General features: G+C 37.4%; 1 protein-coding gene across 3 annotated transcripts in view; it reads right to left on the bottom strand.

Annotated features, from left to right (window-relative positions):
* The window catches only part of SANBR (SANT and BTB domain regulator of CSR), a 47,237-nt gene extending 39,136 nt beyond the window's left edge, over window positions 1–8,101 (bottom strand). For 2 of the 3 annotated variants that reach the window (XM_019717359.2, XM_074332023.1), the window contains exons 1-2: window positions 7,938–8,101; window positions 2,842–3,000 (exon numbers count right to left, since the gene is read on the bottom strand). In XM_019717359.2, the coding sequence (XP_019572918.1) occupies window positions 2,842–2,991 (150 nt within the window). In that variant the 5' untranslated portion in view covers window positions 2,992–3,000; window positions 7,938–8,101. Of the gene's footprint in view, window positions 1–2,841; window positions 3,001–7,466; window positions 7,847–7,937 lie in introns of those variants that run through there. The other variant, XM_019717368.2, reaches the window with a different exon arrangement.
* Between the last annotated feature and the right edge of the window lie 11,275 nt (window positions 8,102–19,376).

Here is a 19,376-nt window from a genome sequence, read left to right as displayed (position 1 = left end):
ATTCAATAAATGTTGAGACAATTACCTAGTCACTAGGAACAAAGTTAATACTAAAATAAACTCCAGGTAGAATCAAGATTTACATGTAAAAAATAAAAGTAATCAGGAAAATATATGTGACTATGTATTATACATAACGTTCAAGTGGAAGAATTTTATAAACATGACAAAAAAGGCAGACATCAGAGTAAAAGATTCATAGATTTTAACAAACTTTTAAACATTTGTTATACAAGTGACTATTACTAACAACTTAATAGGCTGACAATAAACAGAGAAATAAGCTAGATCAAGGGTTAATATACTTAACACATAAAAATATATTATTTTGTTATAACAGATATTTGTTATAACAGATATAACAATATGCTATATTGTTACAACAGTATAACAATAAAACTGTTATTACACTACTAACATAACAACAAATGCACAAATAGAAAAAGGACATGACACAATAAAATACTATAAAACGTTCAACCTCTTCAGGATTTAAAGAAAGGTAAATTAAAACTGCAATGAGATAACATTTATTAATAATACATATAAATAAGAATTTTGAAAAAACATACACACATAAATACTTGATAAGTGTAAGGATCAAGCACTCAGCTATGCTATGCTGACTGGAGTATATCACGGATGACCCTTACATTGGGCAATATGTAACAAAAGCCTCATAAATGCACAAGACCTCTGATCAAGCAATTCTGCTTCTGAGATTATCCCCTAAGGAAAACAGAATAAGATATTTATTACAGTGGTATTTGTATTCATCAAAAGTTGAAAACAATAGCCTAAATATCCAACGAAAGGGTCTGGTTCAGTAAATCATGATACAGGTCAAATAAAAGAATAGTCTACTGCCATCCAATGTTACAGAAGTCTATTAACTGACACATAAAGATTCTTACAATATGCTAAGCAAAAAAAGCAAGCAGCCAAACAGTATATTTGTTACATGTCCACTTTAAGAATTCATATATGTATAGAAAAGAATCTGGAAGGATACATGTAAGTTGTGTATCTTACTTTAGGTAGGGTCAGATTTATAATTCTGATTTTTTGCTGTTTGTGTTCTTTAAGGACATGTTTTATTGAGTAATAAATTATTTAAAAATTAACACTACTTAAAAATAGTCTGATTCACCATTTAGCTGTATTTTGGTTAAAAAAATTTCCTCAATTGGGTGAATTTGAATATGCAGCAGATATTAGATATGATGGAATTAATGCTAATTTTCTTAGGTTTCATCATGATATTGTGGTTATGTAATACTGTTCTTATTTTAAGGAGATGTATGCTGCAGTCTAGGAGGTGAAGTGTTATGATGTCTGAAACTTACTTTTGAATATTACAGAAAAAATTACATAAAGAGATCAAGCAAATATCTAGAATTGCTGAATCTATATAAAAGATATAGGGGTGCTGTACTATTCTTTCAACTTTTCTATGCTTGAAAATACTCACAAAAAGTTGGAAAAATAGTTGATTTCACGGTTTGCCCTGCTTTAAAGCCCAACATGTAAAAATCAAATGGTGAAAACATATAAATTAGGGAATGATAATATACAATAAAATATAAGTTCCCTCACCATTTCACAAAGATCTGTAACATAACTGAGGGCAAGTAATCTCTGTGGATACTGGTTTTCTCAATTGTAAAAGAAGAGGCTGGAACTTGATTCATTCACTGATTCCACAAGTATTTATTGAACGTATATGATGGGAAGAGGCGAAAATGTTTAAAACCTACCGGGGAAAATCACTAATGTCATTTCTACTTCTAGAAATCTGAGATAATTCACCCACTTCAGGATTCCTTTTAACAGCAAAAATTCTCAGGTCAATATTTCTCAAACTAGGTTTCATGGATGAATTACCAGAAATCGAAGAGTTCCCTAGAAGAATTTTTAGATTTTTAAGGTTTGATTCTGAGTATAATAACATTAATAAAATCATCTAGATCAGATGACAGGATATTTCAGTGCCTATTTGCTGGTCTGTTTACAATAAAGTTGTAATTTCCATACCAAGAAATATTTAAACTGTCCACAGCTAATTTTAAAAAAGGACAAAGGTAGGGAAGGGACTTGGTAGAGATGCAGTAGTGCCAAGGGAAGGCAAGTAATGTCATGGTGCCATGCAAGACTTCATAGTAAGGCTTCAATGTAAGGCTTCTCTTGAAAAGTGGAGAGAATGAAGGCTCTGAAAGGCACGTGGCAGTCCTGGCTGAATGCATAAAATTCTAGGCCACAATAGGGTGCACAATATTTGTGTTATAATCGGCAATTTCATTTCAGCAAAACACTATTACTTACCACATTAAGTAAGCATTATTCATTTGAATTGTGTTGGTTTTCGTTTTCACTTGTGTCTGTGTAAACTAAGTTTATGGTGGTATCGGTGTGTTTATACCTAGTATTGTTAGTGCTCATTTAATTTGCATTATGATAAAAATAATGTAAGTCAACATTGGGAGTTTTTTTCTGTATATTACTCACAGCATTAGGGACTTTATAACATAAAATCCTATTTACAAAAATTTTACCTACCCATACTTTTACAGGAACACCTATATTGCTTAAATTAAAATATTGTTAGTAAATTTTCAGTTGTGTAAACATGTGGATAATGTTGAATTTAAACATGCCAGGTAGGTTAATATATTATATAATTTATAGTTTATATCTAGTCAAATCATATCATATGAACATTCAGTATTTATAACTGCATGTAAATATGCAAAACTCAAATGTTTTTCTCTCTTACTAGTCATTCCTTGAAATTGATTACTTCTTCTGATTTTTCTAGGAGATATCTGTGGGACTATTATTTACCTCTTTGGGTGTTAGTCCAGGCACAAGCCTTGCCACAGTTTCCCAGTTGATGGTCTGATGGATTCCGATTAACGGATAAAGAAGCATGTCCAACACCATTTGGTTGTTATTATTCAGGAAATTGTTGTTTTCTGAATATCCACGACTCATCTTTTGGAACTAGAGACAGAGAAAACAAACAGATTTATTTACATCTGATATTCAAATGTTTTCAGAACAATATAAACCAGTTAAAATTCATTTCTAAGAATTATCTGGTACTATTTAAAGGAAAAAAATAACTGACCTAAAATAAACAGAATATACAAGCTCAAACTCTTTAAATATAATAGCATTTCAATATTATGGATTGGTGGCTGGATGGATAGAAGGATGGACTGATAGATAAATATGTGATTTAAAAAGTAAAATAAAATATTAATGGTAGAATATAAGAGGTAGGTATACAGGTGTGCACTATAAAATTCTTTTGACTTTGCTATATGTTCAAACTTTTTCATAATAAAACATTAGGGGGAAAAGTTGAATACAACACATCTTCCCTTAAAAAATCCTTAAGCGTGCCTTATTTATACTTTGATGAGCAATTCATGGATGGTAGAATTAAAGTGTAAAAAGAAAAACAAAAACAACTAATTAAAAAGAATTATAATTTCCTTATAGTCCTAAGCACTGTTTATTTTTCTGTGAGTGAATGTCCAACAAGGAAGGCTGAGCACATTTAATTTTTTACTGATGTAATCAACTGAAACTTAAAACCAAGTTCATCTGACATTTTAGGATGCATAATCACTGTTATTGTGCCATGTAATTATGAGTTATAAATGACAGGGAGATCAACTGTAATTACTATTATTTTTATATGTTTGAAATAACTTTTTTGGGGAAAGTTCTCTCCTTTGTCAAAAAGCAATGTGACAATTGGCCCGATAAGGTTTAATCCTTATACTCAAACACACACTCTGACACTTATGTATAAAAAGCCAAGATGTCTCCACACACATGCACATATCCACTCATCCCTGCAAGGAGAAGGCTTCCCTCCACCTTCACCTGGCTCTCCACCCATCTCTCCTCACATCACATCCTTTAATGCAATCCAGGAGCTCTTGAATAACATACCCAGTGACGAAGCTTGTCCAGAATCTTCAGACAATAGGACCACCAAGAAGAAAGGCTCTAATGACTTTCCAAATGAACATGGTTCAATAAACATTTAGTGAGTCCCAACTATGTGCCAAGCATCAGGGATACAAAAATAAATATGGCATGATTCCTGTCCTCAAGGAGTTTATGGTCGGATGAGGGACAATAGCGGACAAACAGATCATTTTAATATCATTTGCTGAAAGCCAAAGCAGAGGGGAGCCATCGAGGGGAGGAGGAAGGACACATAATAGCTGTTACTTACTGAGTATTTACTAGGAGCATGGAACTGTGCTAAGTATTTTACATAAGTTGTTTCACCCTTATAAGATAGGTGCTCTCCCCAATTTTACAAGATGAAGAAACAGGTTAAGATAAGTTCAGTAATTTGTACAAGGCTACAGAGCTAATAAGAGGCAGAGCAAGGTAAAACTGACTCTCACATCCATGCTGTTTCCATTATCTGCAAAAGGTACAGTACAGGGGAGACAACAAGTTGGGAAAAATGGCTTAGGGTAGAGAAAGATAGAGTCTAACACATGTTGAAGTTAGTTATGACTCAAACAATTTTGAAAACTTCTGTTTATGAGCAGGGGAGGGTGAAGGTTGTGGTATCAAAGAGAAAAAGAAGATAACACCACTGAAACTTAAACAATTTTAAGAATTTATGTCAATTATACTTCAACAAAGCTAAAATAAAAAAATAATTTTAAGAACCTTTTTATGTCACTGTATATGAGACATTTCTTATTTTACTCAAACGTTTACTGAGCCTCCACTATGTGCCAGGCATTGTATCTGAAGTCAGAATGTAAATTTACAGATGAAAATAATGACAAAGGTTTATGGCTCTTCATAGCTATGATTTAATTGATGATGAATTGTGGGTTGGGAATACAATTTCTAAATAGAAGCTGTTCCTATGGAAAATATTACCTACCTCCTTAGGACAAGTACAAAGCAAAGGTCCACTGACAAACCAGTATAGTGCAAAAAGCAGTATACACAGGAATCTGCAGCTCTGGTTTGAGTTTTAACTCCACACATGATAGTCATCTGAACTTTAGCAATAAAAATTAAGTGATGTGGGGGTGGTTGGATGGCTCAGTTGGTTAGAGCGCTGAGCTCTGAACAATAGGGTTGAGGGTTGGAATCTCACATGGGCCAGTGAGCTGCGCCCTCAAGGAGCTGCCGCTGAACTGCCGGAGGGGTGGCGGGATGGCTCAGCTGGTTACAGCATGAGCTCTCAGCAACAAGGTTGCCGGTTCAATTCCTGCATGGGATGGTGGGCTACGCCCCCTGCAACTGGATTGAAGGACAATGTAGTGGAGCTGATGGGCCCTGGAGAAACACACTGTTTCTCAATATTCCCCAATAAGATTAACAACACCAAAAAAATCCACCTAAAAAAAAAAATTAAGTGTTGATAATACCTTTCTTTGACTGACATCGTAGAATCAAAATGATTATTTTGTGAAAGCACTCTGAAGACAGCAAAAGTGCCTCACAAATATGATGCAACATAAAATAACACTTTCTACCTCGTAGAATTGTGTTGATGATTACGTGAGATGTTTAAATGTTGGAATGGGGAGTTGGAATGTGAAAGCTCTCAGTAAGTGCTAACCATGATTAGTACCATGCAATTGTTTACATAAAACACTGGTATAGGACATCAGGTGGCAGACATCACAAAGTTATGTATCTACATGAACATTAAAAAGAAACAGGAAAACACTAAGCACTCTAAAATCACAGCTTCCTAGCAACCAGAGAGGTACCCTGTAGATAGGCCAGAATCCTGTTGTGGATAAGAGAATAGATTCTGGAGCCAGAATGCCCAAATTTTTGTCCTAGTTCTACCACCTAAGGTCTTGTCTGGTTCAGATGACTTATTTCTATGCCTCAATTTCCCCTCTATAGCACAAAGAATAGTAGCTAGCTCACATATTTTGAGGACATATGGACAGCACTACTTGACACAATGTAAGGATTACACAATGTCTGTAATAGTAACATTTACATTCCAGAGATCTTCAAATTAAATTAATAAAGATAAATGTGATCGATAAAAGACAACAGCTTTTCAATGAAGTATGCTTCAACAAAATGAATAAAACGTCAGATCTAGGTCCTTTTCCAGCTTTACCACTTTCAATTGTCTCAGCTATAAGAAGATAGTACCTACCTTTGGGATTACAATAAGGATTAAACAGTAATATAGGTATATAAAGCACCCAGCACACCACCTGGCATAAAAAAGGTACTCAACAAATAATTTAGTACCACTTATATTATTTTCTTCCTATTTTGGCCATCATTGGCATTAAAAATTTCCAAGAATTAGTTCAATAACTGTAAAATACTGCTTTGAGCCCAGTAGATAATAGATTTTACAGAATTTCATTATTCTCCACTTGTGTGCCTAACACATCATCACTTTTCATACCATACAATTTGAGATGTATGTTAGGGCATGGGATATTTTATTATCATTTGTTTGGTCCTCAGTCTAAAACAGAATCCAGGGCAAGAACCTGGGTGCTGCTCTTTTCATTTCCAAAAAAATTTACTTAAAATTTCTAAAATATTTATTGTGGCCTACAACGAGCCTGCACCGTTAGCTAATCAAAAATACTGTCCAGATTTAATACTTAAAAACTTGTATATGTATTTCAAATATGATACTCATTTATAATATATATGTTTAAGAATAATTTAAATCATCTAGATGTGAAAATTTTTTGTGTTGACATTTCCTTTACACAACTAAAGCATCCCAAGCAAGGGAAGACTATCCAGTATTAATTCCAGTTAAACGAATGATCAAGAAAGCATCCCTTAGAGTCTGAAGTATGAAAGGCGTAGCACTGATGGATAATCCTTACTAACACATAAATTCTCTCGGAATAGCTGTCACAGTGCACCCATTCTGGAGAAAAAGTGTAGACTTATCAAAAACTGTGACAATAAGTTTGAAGCTTAAATAACGCTACTACTAAGTCTACTCCCCATTCATGAGAAAACATTATTTTAAAAGTTAATGTTTAAGGTGAAACATGTTATTTACCAGAAATAAAAATTCTATTTGTTTAATACAGAACACTTTTGAAGACCAGACCTCATGTCCTCTCCCCCGTTCCTACAATCTTGGTTTATTTAAATGTATTAATAAAACCAATCTCAATTAATTAAGACCAAATAGAAGTCTACGACTGGCATCTGTTGTGTTTTGCGGTCCCCCCCCCCCCCTTTTTGAAATAGAAAAAGGCTCTTGGAGACAGAGACCTTTTTTCCTAGGCAGTGGTAAGATGGGAAGAGAAGGGAGCCGGTAGTGCAGGTCAAAGGCCTTTGGCATAACGGGGCGTAGGAGTTAACACTGAGTCATCCCGCACCAGCGACCAATGACCAGGCTTCCAGACTCCAAAAGAGAACGGAGCTAGGTGGCTTTCATCGTGAAGGAAAAAGTAAAATCATACCCAAAACCAGGATGAATAGACCAGAGCCCTGCAAACCTTCGGCCCAGAGGCTCACTGCGCGGGGCGTCCTCGGGGCACCTCAGACCTTCGCGTCCTCCTGCCCCGCTTCCATTCCCCTTTGGGGCAGAAACTACCGCACGGAGCGGATGGGGAGCGAACAAAGGCTTCGGGCAGAGGGGCGAGGCTGGGGAAAACGGGCGGGGCAGACAGTGGGGCGCTGCCGGGCCGGCAGAAGCTGGGCTCCCTCAGCTGGTGCGCGGGCGGGACGGCTACGCGGATTTGGAGCAGGCAGGGCCGGCGGGCTGCAGGCTACACGTGGAGGTGTTCGCGGGCGTTTGGGCGAGCGGGACCCCAGCCCGTCCCGCTGGGCGAGGAGGCCGCGGCGGGAATGCGCTGGGTGTTAGCGGGACCGTCCCTCGCCACACTCCCGCCCCCTAGCCCGAACCCAAGTCTTCTCGGCATCTCGCTCACCTCCAGGGCCGCGGCGGCCCTCGCTGCGCCTCCGTCACCTGCAGCGGCCGGCTCCGCCCGTGCTGGAGCACCGAGCTCCCACCAGCCGCCCGCAAACCCAACCGCGGCCCTCACATCAAGTCTTCACACGCCACCACACCGCCTAGTAGGAGGCTGAGAAGAGCGCCAGCCCCAATGCCGCCCCGCCAATCAGAGGCCAGTGCCCCAGCGGCAGAGCCAATGAGAGACGAGCTCCTGCCGGGCGGGAGGGAGCCGAACAGGCAGGCGGCTGCAGTAAGCGGCCGCCTTGCCTTTGCCTCTCCCTTGCCCCCTTTCGCATTCACTCCAAGGCTTGTCGCAGTGCAGCGTCCCCACCCTCCCAGCGTCCTGTCTCTTAGCAACCAGATCCTCCAAGCCTGATCTTAGGTGACCAACTCTTGAGTCCGGAAGAAAGGGGAATATAGGAGATAAAAGGACTCCGATAAGGAACGGATGAAATGGTTGGCAATGCAGGACACTTTGGTAAAGCTGCTTAGGTTAGGTAGAGTGGGAAAATCGTATGCTCTGAGGGACACCAAAAGTATCTTGGGTTAAATATTGTCTTTATCAGAAGGCATCTCTTGAAAAATGTAAATAGCTCTGGGTTACAAATTCAGGAAAACTGAATGAAAAATTCATAATAGGTTCAGCATGTGTGTGTTATTGTGAATATTACCACTGGGGACCTAGTAAAATGTATAAGGTTCAGTCTTGTAAGGTAAATGCTACACGTCAATATTTTCAATTTGCACTTGGAATGTGTCTATTCTAAGAACCAAAACGAAATGTTAGGATCAGAAAGGTCAGAAAAAGTAAAGCTCTATCCAAATGAATAATTACTATAATGAGATCTGATGAGTAAATGGCTAGCTGTACAGAATCAGTTTTTTTCCAATTGTATCACAAGTGACTTTCTGCAAATCTTTTTTTTTTTTTAATTGGGGAAGGGGAACAGGACTTCATTGGGGAAAAGCGTGTACTTCCAGGACTTTTTTCCAAGTCAGTTGTTGTCCTTTCATTCTTAGTTGTGGAGGGCTCAGCTCAGCTCCAGGTCCAGTCGCCATTTCTAGTTTCAGGGGGCGCAGCCCACCATTCTTTGCAGGACTCCAAGGAATCGAACTGGCAACTTTGTGGTTGAGAGCCTGCGCTCCAACCAACTGAGCCATCCGGGAGGCAGCTCAGTCCAAGGTGCCGTGTTCAATCTTAGTTGCAGGGGCGCTGCCCACCATCCCTTGCGGGACTCGAGGAGTTGAACCGGCAACCTTGTGGTTGAGACCCACTGGCCCACGTGGGAATCGAACGGGCAGCCTTCGGAGTCAGGAGCACAGATCTCCAACTGCCTGAGCCACCTGGCCGGCCCCTTCTGCAAATCTTTAACTATTTTTGTCCCAGAAAGACATTAATGTTAGGCAAGTTGTACCACAAAGATATTAGTTAGGTAAATTCTTAGAGAGGCTACTTCCTCTCTACTTCCTCTTTCTTTTTTCATAGGCTAGAACCAAGTTGTGATGGTGGTGAGCCAGCACAAAGACCCCTCAGGGATTGCAGAGCAATATCACAGAACTTGGGCCCTGAATTATCTTGTGAAGCAAAGATACCTAACAGGTCCTAGACCCCTGTGTACGTCTGGACTATTACACGAGAGAAGTGTTTAGCTTGCTTTAGCTAGATATGTATTTTTGGGCCTATTTGTTACAGAAGCTTAGTGAAGTCCCTAAAAAGGAAAGGTGGTCCCTGAAAGTGATATGCTACAATAACAACGATGTAAGATCTATATGGGATTGGCAGGTAGAAACATTGCAGACTGGAAGCATGGTGATGCTTCCCAAATGTATTGGGAAAAGTGTCACCTGTATTCCTTGGAAGGCATATGATCCAGCCTATAGCTCTGACAGAAGTGGTTGAGAAAAGGTCAGAACCTAAGTTTGTGTTGGTTGCCATTCCTTGCTTTTAGCAAGGTTCAACAAAAAGAAATTCAGTTAAGAATTAACCAGTTTGCAAGCAGGAATAGAAGAAACTAGAGCTCTATTACTGGACCCCATCCATAATATGTCCTCCAGCTGCAGATCTACATACTACTATGCATCTCTGAGGGATCAATTCAGGTACTTAATATTTGAAGATTTCATCTCTCTAGTCTTTTCTAGAACCACATGCATTTACAGAATGACAGAGCTGGAAAGAATCCTTGAAAGATCAATCTCTTCAATCTTTTCATTTTAAGGTCAAACAGATTAAGTTACTTGTCCAAGGTCAAATAGCCAACTCATTAGGTTCAATAACCATTGCCCAAGGAAGAATCTTTCTTTGGCATTGTTTTACCTAAGACTTCCATTCACTTCCCCCTCTTCAGCAAGTCTAACCCTTTTGTGTTCGTAAGCTATTAGGTTTAGCACAAACTAAGTTGCTTTAACAGAGACCCAAAATACAGTGGCTTAAACACAATAAAAGTTTCTCTCAAATTAAAGGCACAGCTGCTTTGCCATCCTTGTCACACAATTTCAATTGCAGCATCTGAAATGGACGCTGAATGCTCACTTCCACACCCCACAGAACGAATGGGCAAGAGGGAAAGAAACGCGTGCCCCAGGACTTTTAAAGGCATGATCCGGAAGTCACATGTATCACTTCCACTTACATCCCATTGGCTACAACTTAACCATAAAGGAGGATAGATAATGTAGACTCCATTTGAACAGCTGTATACCCAAATAAAAGGTAATGGGAATTTCACTTTCAAGTTGTGGGAGAGTGAATACTGGTGGTCAATAAGCAGACTACAAAATAGTCTAGTTTAAAGGAGTCTATGCTACCCAGACCTCTATTATTGACTTCATTAGAATAAATTATATTTGAACATTTTTAACTACAAGTGAGATGGGAAACTAAAAAGGAACTCCATTAGTACTACAAAAAATACATAACATACACAGAAAAATGTTTATGGATAAAAGGCAATAAAAATAAATGCAAGGCCTTTTGGACTTCAGTTACTACCAAACATTACTAGAGAACAAGATTTAAAGCTAAACAAAACTTTCTTCGTGACAAGGCAAAGGGTTGTATAAAACAACAAAAACAAAATTAATGTGGAAAAGTAAATTATATCAATAAGCACATTTCCTTCAATAAGCATATTTGCTTCAAGGTCTGGAAGAAATCAAGGTGTATATTGGAGGCCATGTTCACTTTCCAAAAAACTCTGATGGTTACTAAATCCGTGTGGAACTTTTTTTTTTACTACTAAACAGTGTTAAGCTCCTGTTCACAATACCCACTTAAATTGATATGCCCCATGTTTAGACTACAAGTCCTACAGGGTGTCATCATGTGTTACTACCAACATTGCAGAATCTCAACTGCTTACTCCAATAACTCTTCCCTTTGTCCCTCAGTACCTGTGCTTGCAACAGGTCGAGATAATTTCTCACTCTTATAATAGGTAGAGATAATTTCTCACTCTTCTACTAGAGAACATCCCTGTTCTTAAAGGCACTGTTCCACCTGATCCCCTTAGCAGGTATTTAGTTCTTAAAGAGCTCCTGAATCAAAACTGCATCTCGAGAACCTGGCTATTAACAAATGCTTATCACCTTTAACAAGCACCCTTACTATATGCCAGGTGCTCTGCTAAGTGCTTGATACACAGTACGCTCAACAACTCAATGAAGCAGATATTATTTTGAACTTAATGAATATTAACAAGTTTCAAGTGGCAAATGTATTAACATTCATATTAAGAAATTCATTTTGGTTGGCTTTTAAAAATTTGTGTTTTCGCCTACAAATGGGAAAACAGTAAAGTATTATATGTTTAGTCATTAATACAACAGTTGGGAAGTAGGTTTTTCCAATTAATTTGAGTTTACTTGCCATGCACCATGTATCGATGAACAATTTTCAAAGAATATTGCCACAGACTACAAAAAATACATAAAACTCCACTATTAAATATATCTGCTTTTTTCTCTGCTGAGACAGAAGGCACTTAGGAATCTTCCTAAATCTTAAAGCAGAAGTTCTCAAATGTCTTAGTTTAACTGTGAGGATCTATGGCAAATGAGAAACACAAGATGAAATGTACATGTATGCTGACTTATTAATAGAAATGATGCCTTTTCTACTTTCTGGTGTTAATATCTTTTCTTCATTCCTGGTTTCTCCCCATATTCCATTGAGGATATTGAGTTTCCCAGCTAATTTCCAACTAAGGATTAGTTTTTACAAAGTATATATTAGTTAAAAGAACAAAATATCTCAAAGAAAAACACACACATTGATTTTTCACAATTTAAAATTTGTTCTAATTGGCTACGAGTGTGTGGAAATTGGAGGGAAGTTCTACTTTTGGCATTGTGGTGAGCTACATGTGAGGCTCTCCTGCTAAACAAGCAAGACCCTGCCTGGGATACACACATTATAGCATTGCTGGTCTCATAGGAAGTGTGTATGTGTGGGGCGGGGGGGGGCGGGGGCAGGCAAAATCGATCAAGACCAGTGAGCTGGGAAACTGCAGGCAGAAGGGAGGGGTATGGGTATCCTAATGGTGGATGCCCAAAACTGTCAGGAGTGTGAGCTTTGGGCCAGTAAGTAAAGTGAGGGTGTGGGGAAGCTGATCCTGGTTTCCTACTCAAGAGCTTCAAGGGAGTACTTCAGTGGTCCCAGAATGATGATGCCTCCATCCTACCAGTGGAGGTGGAAGTGAATCCTCTGCGGTGTCAAGCCTTCCCCAGTGTTGGCCTGCAGAACTCACAGATCAACAAGCAATAAGCTCCTAAAGGTCACCATAAATGGGAAGAAACCAGACACTATGTGTGAGACAGCACAAACAACAAAGATTTTAACTTCTAAGGAGTGCAGATACTGGAGTTCTTGTAGATATTCATATGGCACTCTTAAATATAGGGCACAATAAATTACTGAAATATAATTAGTCATTTAAATTTAAAATTATGTAAATTTAAAGAAACCTCAGTGAATGAGTTAAATAGTAAATTAGAAATAGCTGAAGAGTGAACAAGCAAATATACATGAAAAAATTACCCAGATGGCAGTACACAAAAGAGAAAATATGAAAAACAAAGATATGGAGGACAGAATAAGTTTTAACATATGTCTAATTTGAATTCCAAAGACAAAAGACAGAATGGAGATAACTGTTGTGAAATTTCCGGAATTGATTAAAAAGATGAATCTAAAGATCCACAGATCCTGGAAACAAAAGTATTACGAATACATTTGTAATGTATTGCTGGGGGCAATAAAATACGTAGCAGTTCTAATTTGCCATATAAGAGGTATGCTATCTAAATGACTTGTAGTCTTTTCTCCTGGGCTTACTTTACGCTACTTATTTTAATCTTAATGTATTATTAAGTCTATTAACAGTGCAAGCAACAAAACATTGATGTGTTATAAATATCTAGGGAACTATTGCATGCTGTACCTAGCAGTTATGAACTTAAGCCATTAATTTACCTTGTACTATTATCATTTATTAATGTTAGTGTTAACTTCATGACAGCCATATGCTTTTAGAGTGAAACTTTTTGACATTAAGAGAATTAGGAAAAGATAAGTACTATGATTTATCCGCTCACTCTTTCAATATATGAGTGCCTAAAATATGCCAGGTACTATTATTCCATTTTGGGGAAGGCCGGAACACATAAAGTAATATATGCTACAAAGGAGAAAAAAAGAGAGAGAGAAATAAGGGACTGCAGAGGGAGAAGTGAGGGTTGCAGTTTAAAACAGGGTGACATGGATGAGCTCACTGAGATGACTCTTGGGCAGCGACCAGAAAGGTGCAGTAGAGAGCCATGAGGATGTCTGTGGAGAGACTGTCCAGACACAAGAAACACTATGTGCAAAGGTCCTAAGTGGAGGCATGCCCGGAATAGTCAGTGACTGCGGGGCAGCCACTGCAACTCCTGTGAGGAAAGTGGAGGGTGACGAGCAGAAGGGGGTCAGATGGTATAACCACTTGTAGACCACTGTAGGGACTTAAGGACTTTGAATGTTTACTGAGTCTAACGGGAAGCCACTGGAGAGGAGTGCTATGATATGATTAAAAAAAAAAAAGGAATATTCTTCCAAACTATAGGTCTGGTGAGGTACAGGCAGAAGTAGAACGACAAGTAATAAGCCTGTAACAATTAATATGCATAAATAGCACATGGTTGAAGAAAGCTAGTTTGGCTTCTCATTAAACACAATAAATTGATTATTCACCTTTATCTCCTTTTCTCTCACAATCTCCCTCAAAATGAGGTTAAAAGAATAAGTATTAAACAACAAGGACAAAGCATAAAAGAGAAGACAGCAGTGAATGAGACTTTCAGAAGTCTGAATGCAAAATGGACTCAGCAGAGAGAATGAAATGGCAAAGACAGGGATTCTGACAACTGTTTACAGTGTAGAACCCTTGAAAGGCCCTGCACTTGAAAGCATCAGACACCACTCCGCAGCAGCCAGATATAGTACACAGAAACTAGGCAAACAAAAAAGGCAATGTCAATGCCACGAAAACCAAAATGTTACATAAGAAATGAACAATAGGGAGAAAAGAAATAATATTTACACGGTCACAATAATGCAAACATTTCCATCGACTTGACTAAGAGTTATAATATTACATTGGGAAGATGGTGTAAGGAAATATGGGACAGTAGTGTAAGGCAGTCAAATACTCCATGGGGATTGGGTAAAGGAAAGAGGTTAACAGATAACCTCTAAAAATGGTAAGTCATGAAATAGTAGCATAAGCACATCATTTATTAGGTTGGTGAAAAAGGAATTGGCGGTTTTTGCAATTTTTTTAACCTTTTAAACCGCAATTCCTTTTGCACCAACCTAACAGAAATAAGAAGGTAAAAACAGAATAGCAAGAGTTAGATGTGGTTACTCTGGGGATCAAGGCTTTGGAGGGAGGCAGAAGACTACTTTATTTCCTTATGTTTTTTAAATCACAATTTGATTTTTTAAAAAACCATCTGATTGTACTAGTTTGACAGTTAAACATGTAATGAATAGATAAAACATATATAGGAAGGAAAAATAACTTCAGGAAAGTTATTTTTTTCAACTAATCAAATATTCACAATAAAAAAATTAACCATAACAATCTTGAATAAAAACTTCAAGTGATAGCAACCTTGCTGAATGAATAGGGGCAAGAGGACAATAGCGAGAAATGTCTGGAGGAGAGAGTAGGGAGGAGAGCATGCCAACTTTCTTGTGTGCTTACAAGACTCCAGTAATGGTAACTGCAAAACTGGTAGAGAAAAATAAATCTAACTAGGGGTTAGAAGTAACCACAGCAAGAATAAAAATAGCATGTACAGCTTTCAAACCTGCAGAAGAATATTTGACCCATAAAAAAAAACAGAAAGCATAAGTACAATACTTGTAATAACATGGCATAAATACATGAAATAGCTGATAAAACCAAGAGAAGCTATCAACAATTAGAGATTTTAAATATATTCCTTTTACAAGCAGCAGAGACCAAAAACATTAGCAAATATAAAGACAAATGTAAAATATAAATTCAATCTAACGTACTATTCAATCTAACATAATTCCTATTCCATGTTTCCACATTGAAGTTGTCCTCTAGAACAACACTCTGGTGCCTCTTTCTCCCTCATTTACTAACTGCTTTTCAGGGGAGGAGTGAGGTAGCTATTTGGTAAGTTTGGAAGAAGAAACTTACACATGCAGTTTTCCATCCCCTCTTCACTCTCTCACTGGATCTGCCTACCTACAGCGAGGGTGCCTTTGGGTTTATTTTCCTGACCATACTGTAAGTTTTGTATATCACTCTTGAGACTGGATGGATAGTTTAATTCAGGGAAATAGTAGCAAAACCTATGTCATGTCCTCCAAAGTAGCTTTAACTTAAAGTTCACAGATAACAGCCCTACCTGCCTGCTCAAGGTCTTCAATTAGCTGTTCAGTCTCTTAAACATCCAACCAGAGTTCAGCAGGAACCTAAAGAAAATCTTTACCATGAAAGACAGACCCCCTTCCCCACCCCCACCCACCCCCACACAAGGGGAGAAATAGTGTAGGAAAATGGAAACTTCATAAGAGACACTAACCACTTCAGACTTGTGCAGGACAACACAAGAGATATAGTGATGCCTTCTTGTTACACTGTATGTTGAATCTGATAATGTCTGGGGGAGCCTGACGTAGATTATAGCTGTATTTGGTTTATTGGACCATGTGCTGATGAAGTCCTTGCTCTTTTTCTTCAAGCTCTGTTTCCTGGATCATTGAGAACACACAAGTGTTCTGCTTTGATCTGCTCCTGAGAGCTGAAGGTTAGCCAAGGGGAGCTTAAAAGTGGGAAAGCCTAAGCAGCTCACTCTCTGAAGGTGTTACTGGCAGATATCCAGTTCTAGTAACTGGCACACCTTTCAAAATACACTAACTGTGAACAACCCTAGGCTTCCCGAGATTTGCTCAGTGACTTCTCCAGAAAAGGCTCTGACAAATTCTCAGAGAAACTGAAGTCAGACTATTACCCAGTGTCTCTTTTCAGCTTAGTTTCTTCTGGTACACCTCATCAAACAGTGGCAATACTGCCTTCTATATACAGTTGGTTTCTGCATGGTACCTCACTTTTCTATTAATCACCTTCCATACTCATTTATATGTATATATTTGAAAAAACAAATTATTTTATTAAAAAACTAATATCAAGTAGGAAGACAAGAATGGTTCGATCTCAGAAAAATCAATGTTATTCATCATATTACTATTTCTAAAGGAGAAAAATCAAAAGATCATCTAAACAAATGCAGATTTAAGTTACAATAAAAAGGAACTTCTTTTGATAAAGACAACTAGCATAAAACTCACAGCAATACATGGTATCTAATAGAACAACTTTAGACTCTAAAGTAGAAATAAGATAAAAATGACTGTTATCACGGCTACTGTCAAATATAGACTGGCAACCTGGCCAAAAGAAAGAGAATGAAAAGTATAAAAACTGAAAAGGAAGACATAAAACTGTCATTATTTGCATTTGCATTCATATAGTCAATCCAAGAGAATCAATAATATTAGAACTGGGCGGCCAGATGGCTCAGTTAGTTAGAGCGCGAGCTCTCAACAGGGTTGCCAGTTCAATTCCCACTTGGGATGGTGGGCTGCGCCCCCTTGTAACTAAAGACTGAAACGGCAACTGGACTTGGAGCTGAGCTGCGCCCTCCACAACTAGATTGAAGGACAACTCCCTGGAGAAACACACTGTCCCCCAATATTCACCAGTAAAATTTAAAAAAATATATTAGAATAAGCATTCTTCAAAGCTGAAAATATTAATACAAGATCAACATACCGAGTTCAATATATTTCTCTGTGCCAGAAGAAGACACCATGTTCAATGGCAACAAAAATCATAAAGTATCCAGGAATTAGCCAAAAAACATGATGTCCTGATTAAATGGAGAAATTATATTTATGAATGGGATGATTTGACCTTGTGAATATGTCAATTCTAAATGAACCTATAAATTCAATGCAATTCCAAATGAAACCTCACCAGCTTGTTTTAGGGAACTTGATAAACTGATATTAAAATTTATACAGAATAAAAATCCACAAATAGATAACTTTAACAAAGGAAGACAAAACAAATTCACCTATCAAATATTTAGACATACTGCAGTTACATTAAGATAATGTCGTATAGGAAGGGAACTGACATATATCAATAAAAAAGAACAGAGAGTCCTGAACAGTTTCATGTTTTGGGAACTTGGTATGTAATGCAATGGGGAAAAATATGGATTATTTAGCAGATGGTGTTAGAAAAACTGACTACAATCATAATCTGCATGCCCGGCAGACAGATATTCACACTCACAAAACCCAAAAGGATGTAATTGGGCACCAAGGTCATTTAGTTTGGCAGAAGGGTAGTACAGCACAGTAACATGGCATGGAGGAAGAGCATCCTCCTTAGGGAAGCCTCATGTGCCACAGGTCCTACGATTTTGTAAAAATCCCTGAAGGTCTCCCGTTTCAGGTCTCTGCAATAAGGAACAAGGTGAGTTACCAGTCTTACTACTTTACCCAGAAGTCTTAAAGCCTGTGCCTTTTCTTTTTGCAATAAAAAAATGTTGCTGGGTAAATAGCTGGCTTTCCATATTTATCTTAACCTAGTAAATTCCCCCTCCCCAAAAAAAAATCATGCTAAGAAAAAGATAAACCTAAGATAATTTTCAGAGACAGAGACAGGGATGGATATATACATTATATATATATATATATATATATATATATATATATATATATATATATATATATAAATAAATTATACACACACACACACACACACACACACACATATATATATGTATACATATATATATTGAGAGAGAGAGAGAGAGAGAAGTGTTTTGTTAACTCTTTCCCCTTAATGACTACCTGGAGAAAAAGCTGGATTCATACCTCATACTATACCCCAAAAATTCCAATTAAAATGAAAGAGCTAAATGTAGATAATAAAACTATAAAACTGACAGAAGAACAAGACCTAAAAAACACAAATAATTGGGAAGAAAATTAAACATTTCCATTCAATGAAGGACACCAAGACAAGAATTAACAAATGACAAGACTGAATTATTTCCAAAACCTAAACTTGGCAAGGAAATAACATCCAGAATCTATAAAGAATTTCTTGCGCTATAATCAGGAAGAAAGAGAAAAACCTAACAGAAAAATGGTCAAATTATAAGTAGTATAGCATCGGAAAACCAGAATAACTAAAAAGCATATGCTTAGCCTCATCAGTAATCAGATAACACATATTAAGATAAAATACAATTTCACATATCACATTAACAAAAATCAGAAAATATCAAGTGCTGCTAAAGATGTAGAGAAAACGAAACCTTCATATCTTGCTGGTGCAAGTATAAACTGGTACAATCATTCCCAAGAACAATCCAGCATTATTTAACTGAAATTAAATATGCACATATCCCAAACCCCAGCCACTCTACTCCAGGATATATATATATATATATATATATATATATATATATATATATATATATACACACACACATAAATATATGTATACATATATATGTATATATATATACACATATATATATTCATATAAGTATATATTACAATAGAAACTACAGGGCAGATTCATAGGCAGACACGTATAAGCTTGTAGAAATGGGAACAGCTGGAAATAACCTAAGTATGACTAGAGGAAAAGATAAGCTATGGTATGTGAATGCAATAAAATAATATGCATCAGTCAGAAGCATGTTATGTAAAGTAACATGAATAGGTATTAAAAACATAATATTTTATGAAAGTCAGAAGTAAAATGAAATTTATACCATTATATCAGTTTTATAAAATTGAAAACTTATACAAAGG

This window comes from Rhinolophus sinicus, linkage group LG05 (genome assembly GCF_036562045.2).
Source record: "Rhinolophus sinicus isolate RSC01 linkage group LG05, ASM3656204v1, whole genome shotgun sequence".
Taxonomy (NCBI): Eukaryota; Metazoa; Chordata; class Mammalia; order Chiroptera; family Rhinolophidae; genus Rhinolophus; species Rhinolophus sinicus.
This window is presented reverse-complemented; position numbering and strand designations above follow the sequence as displayed.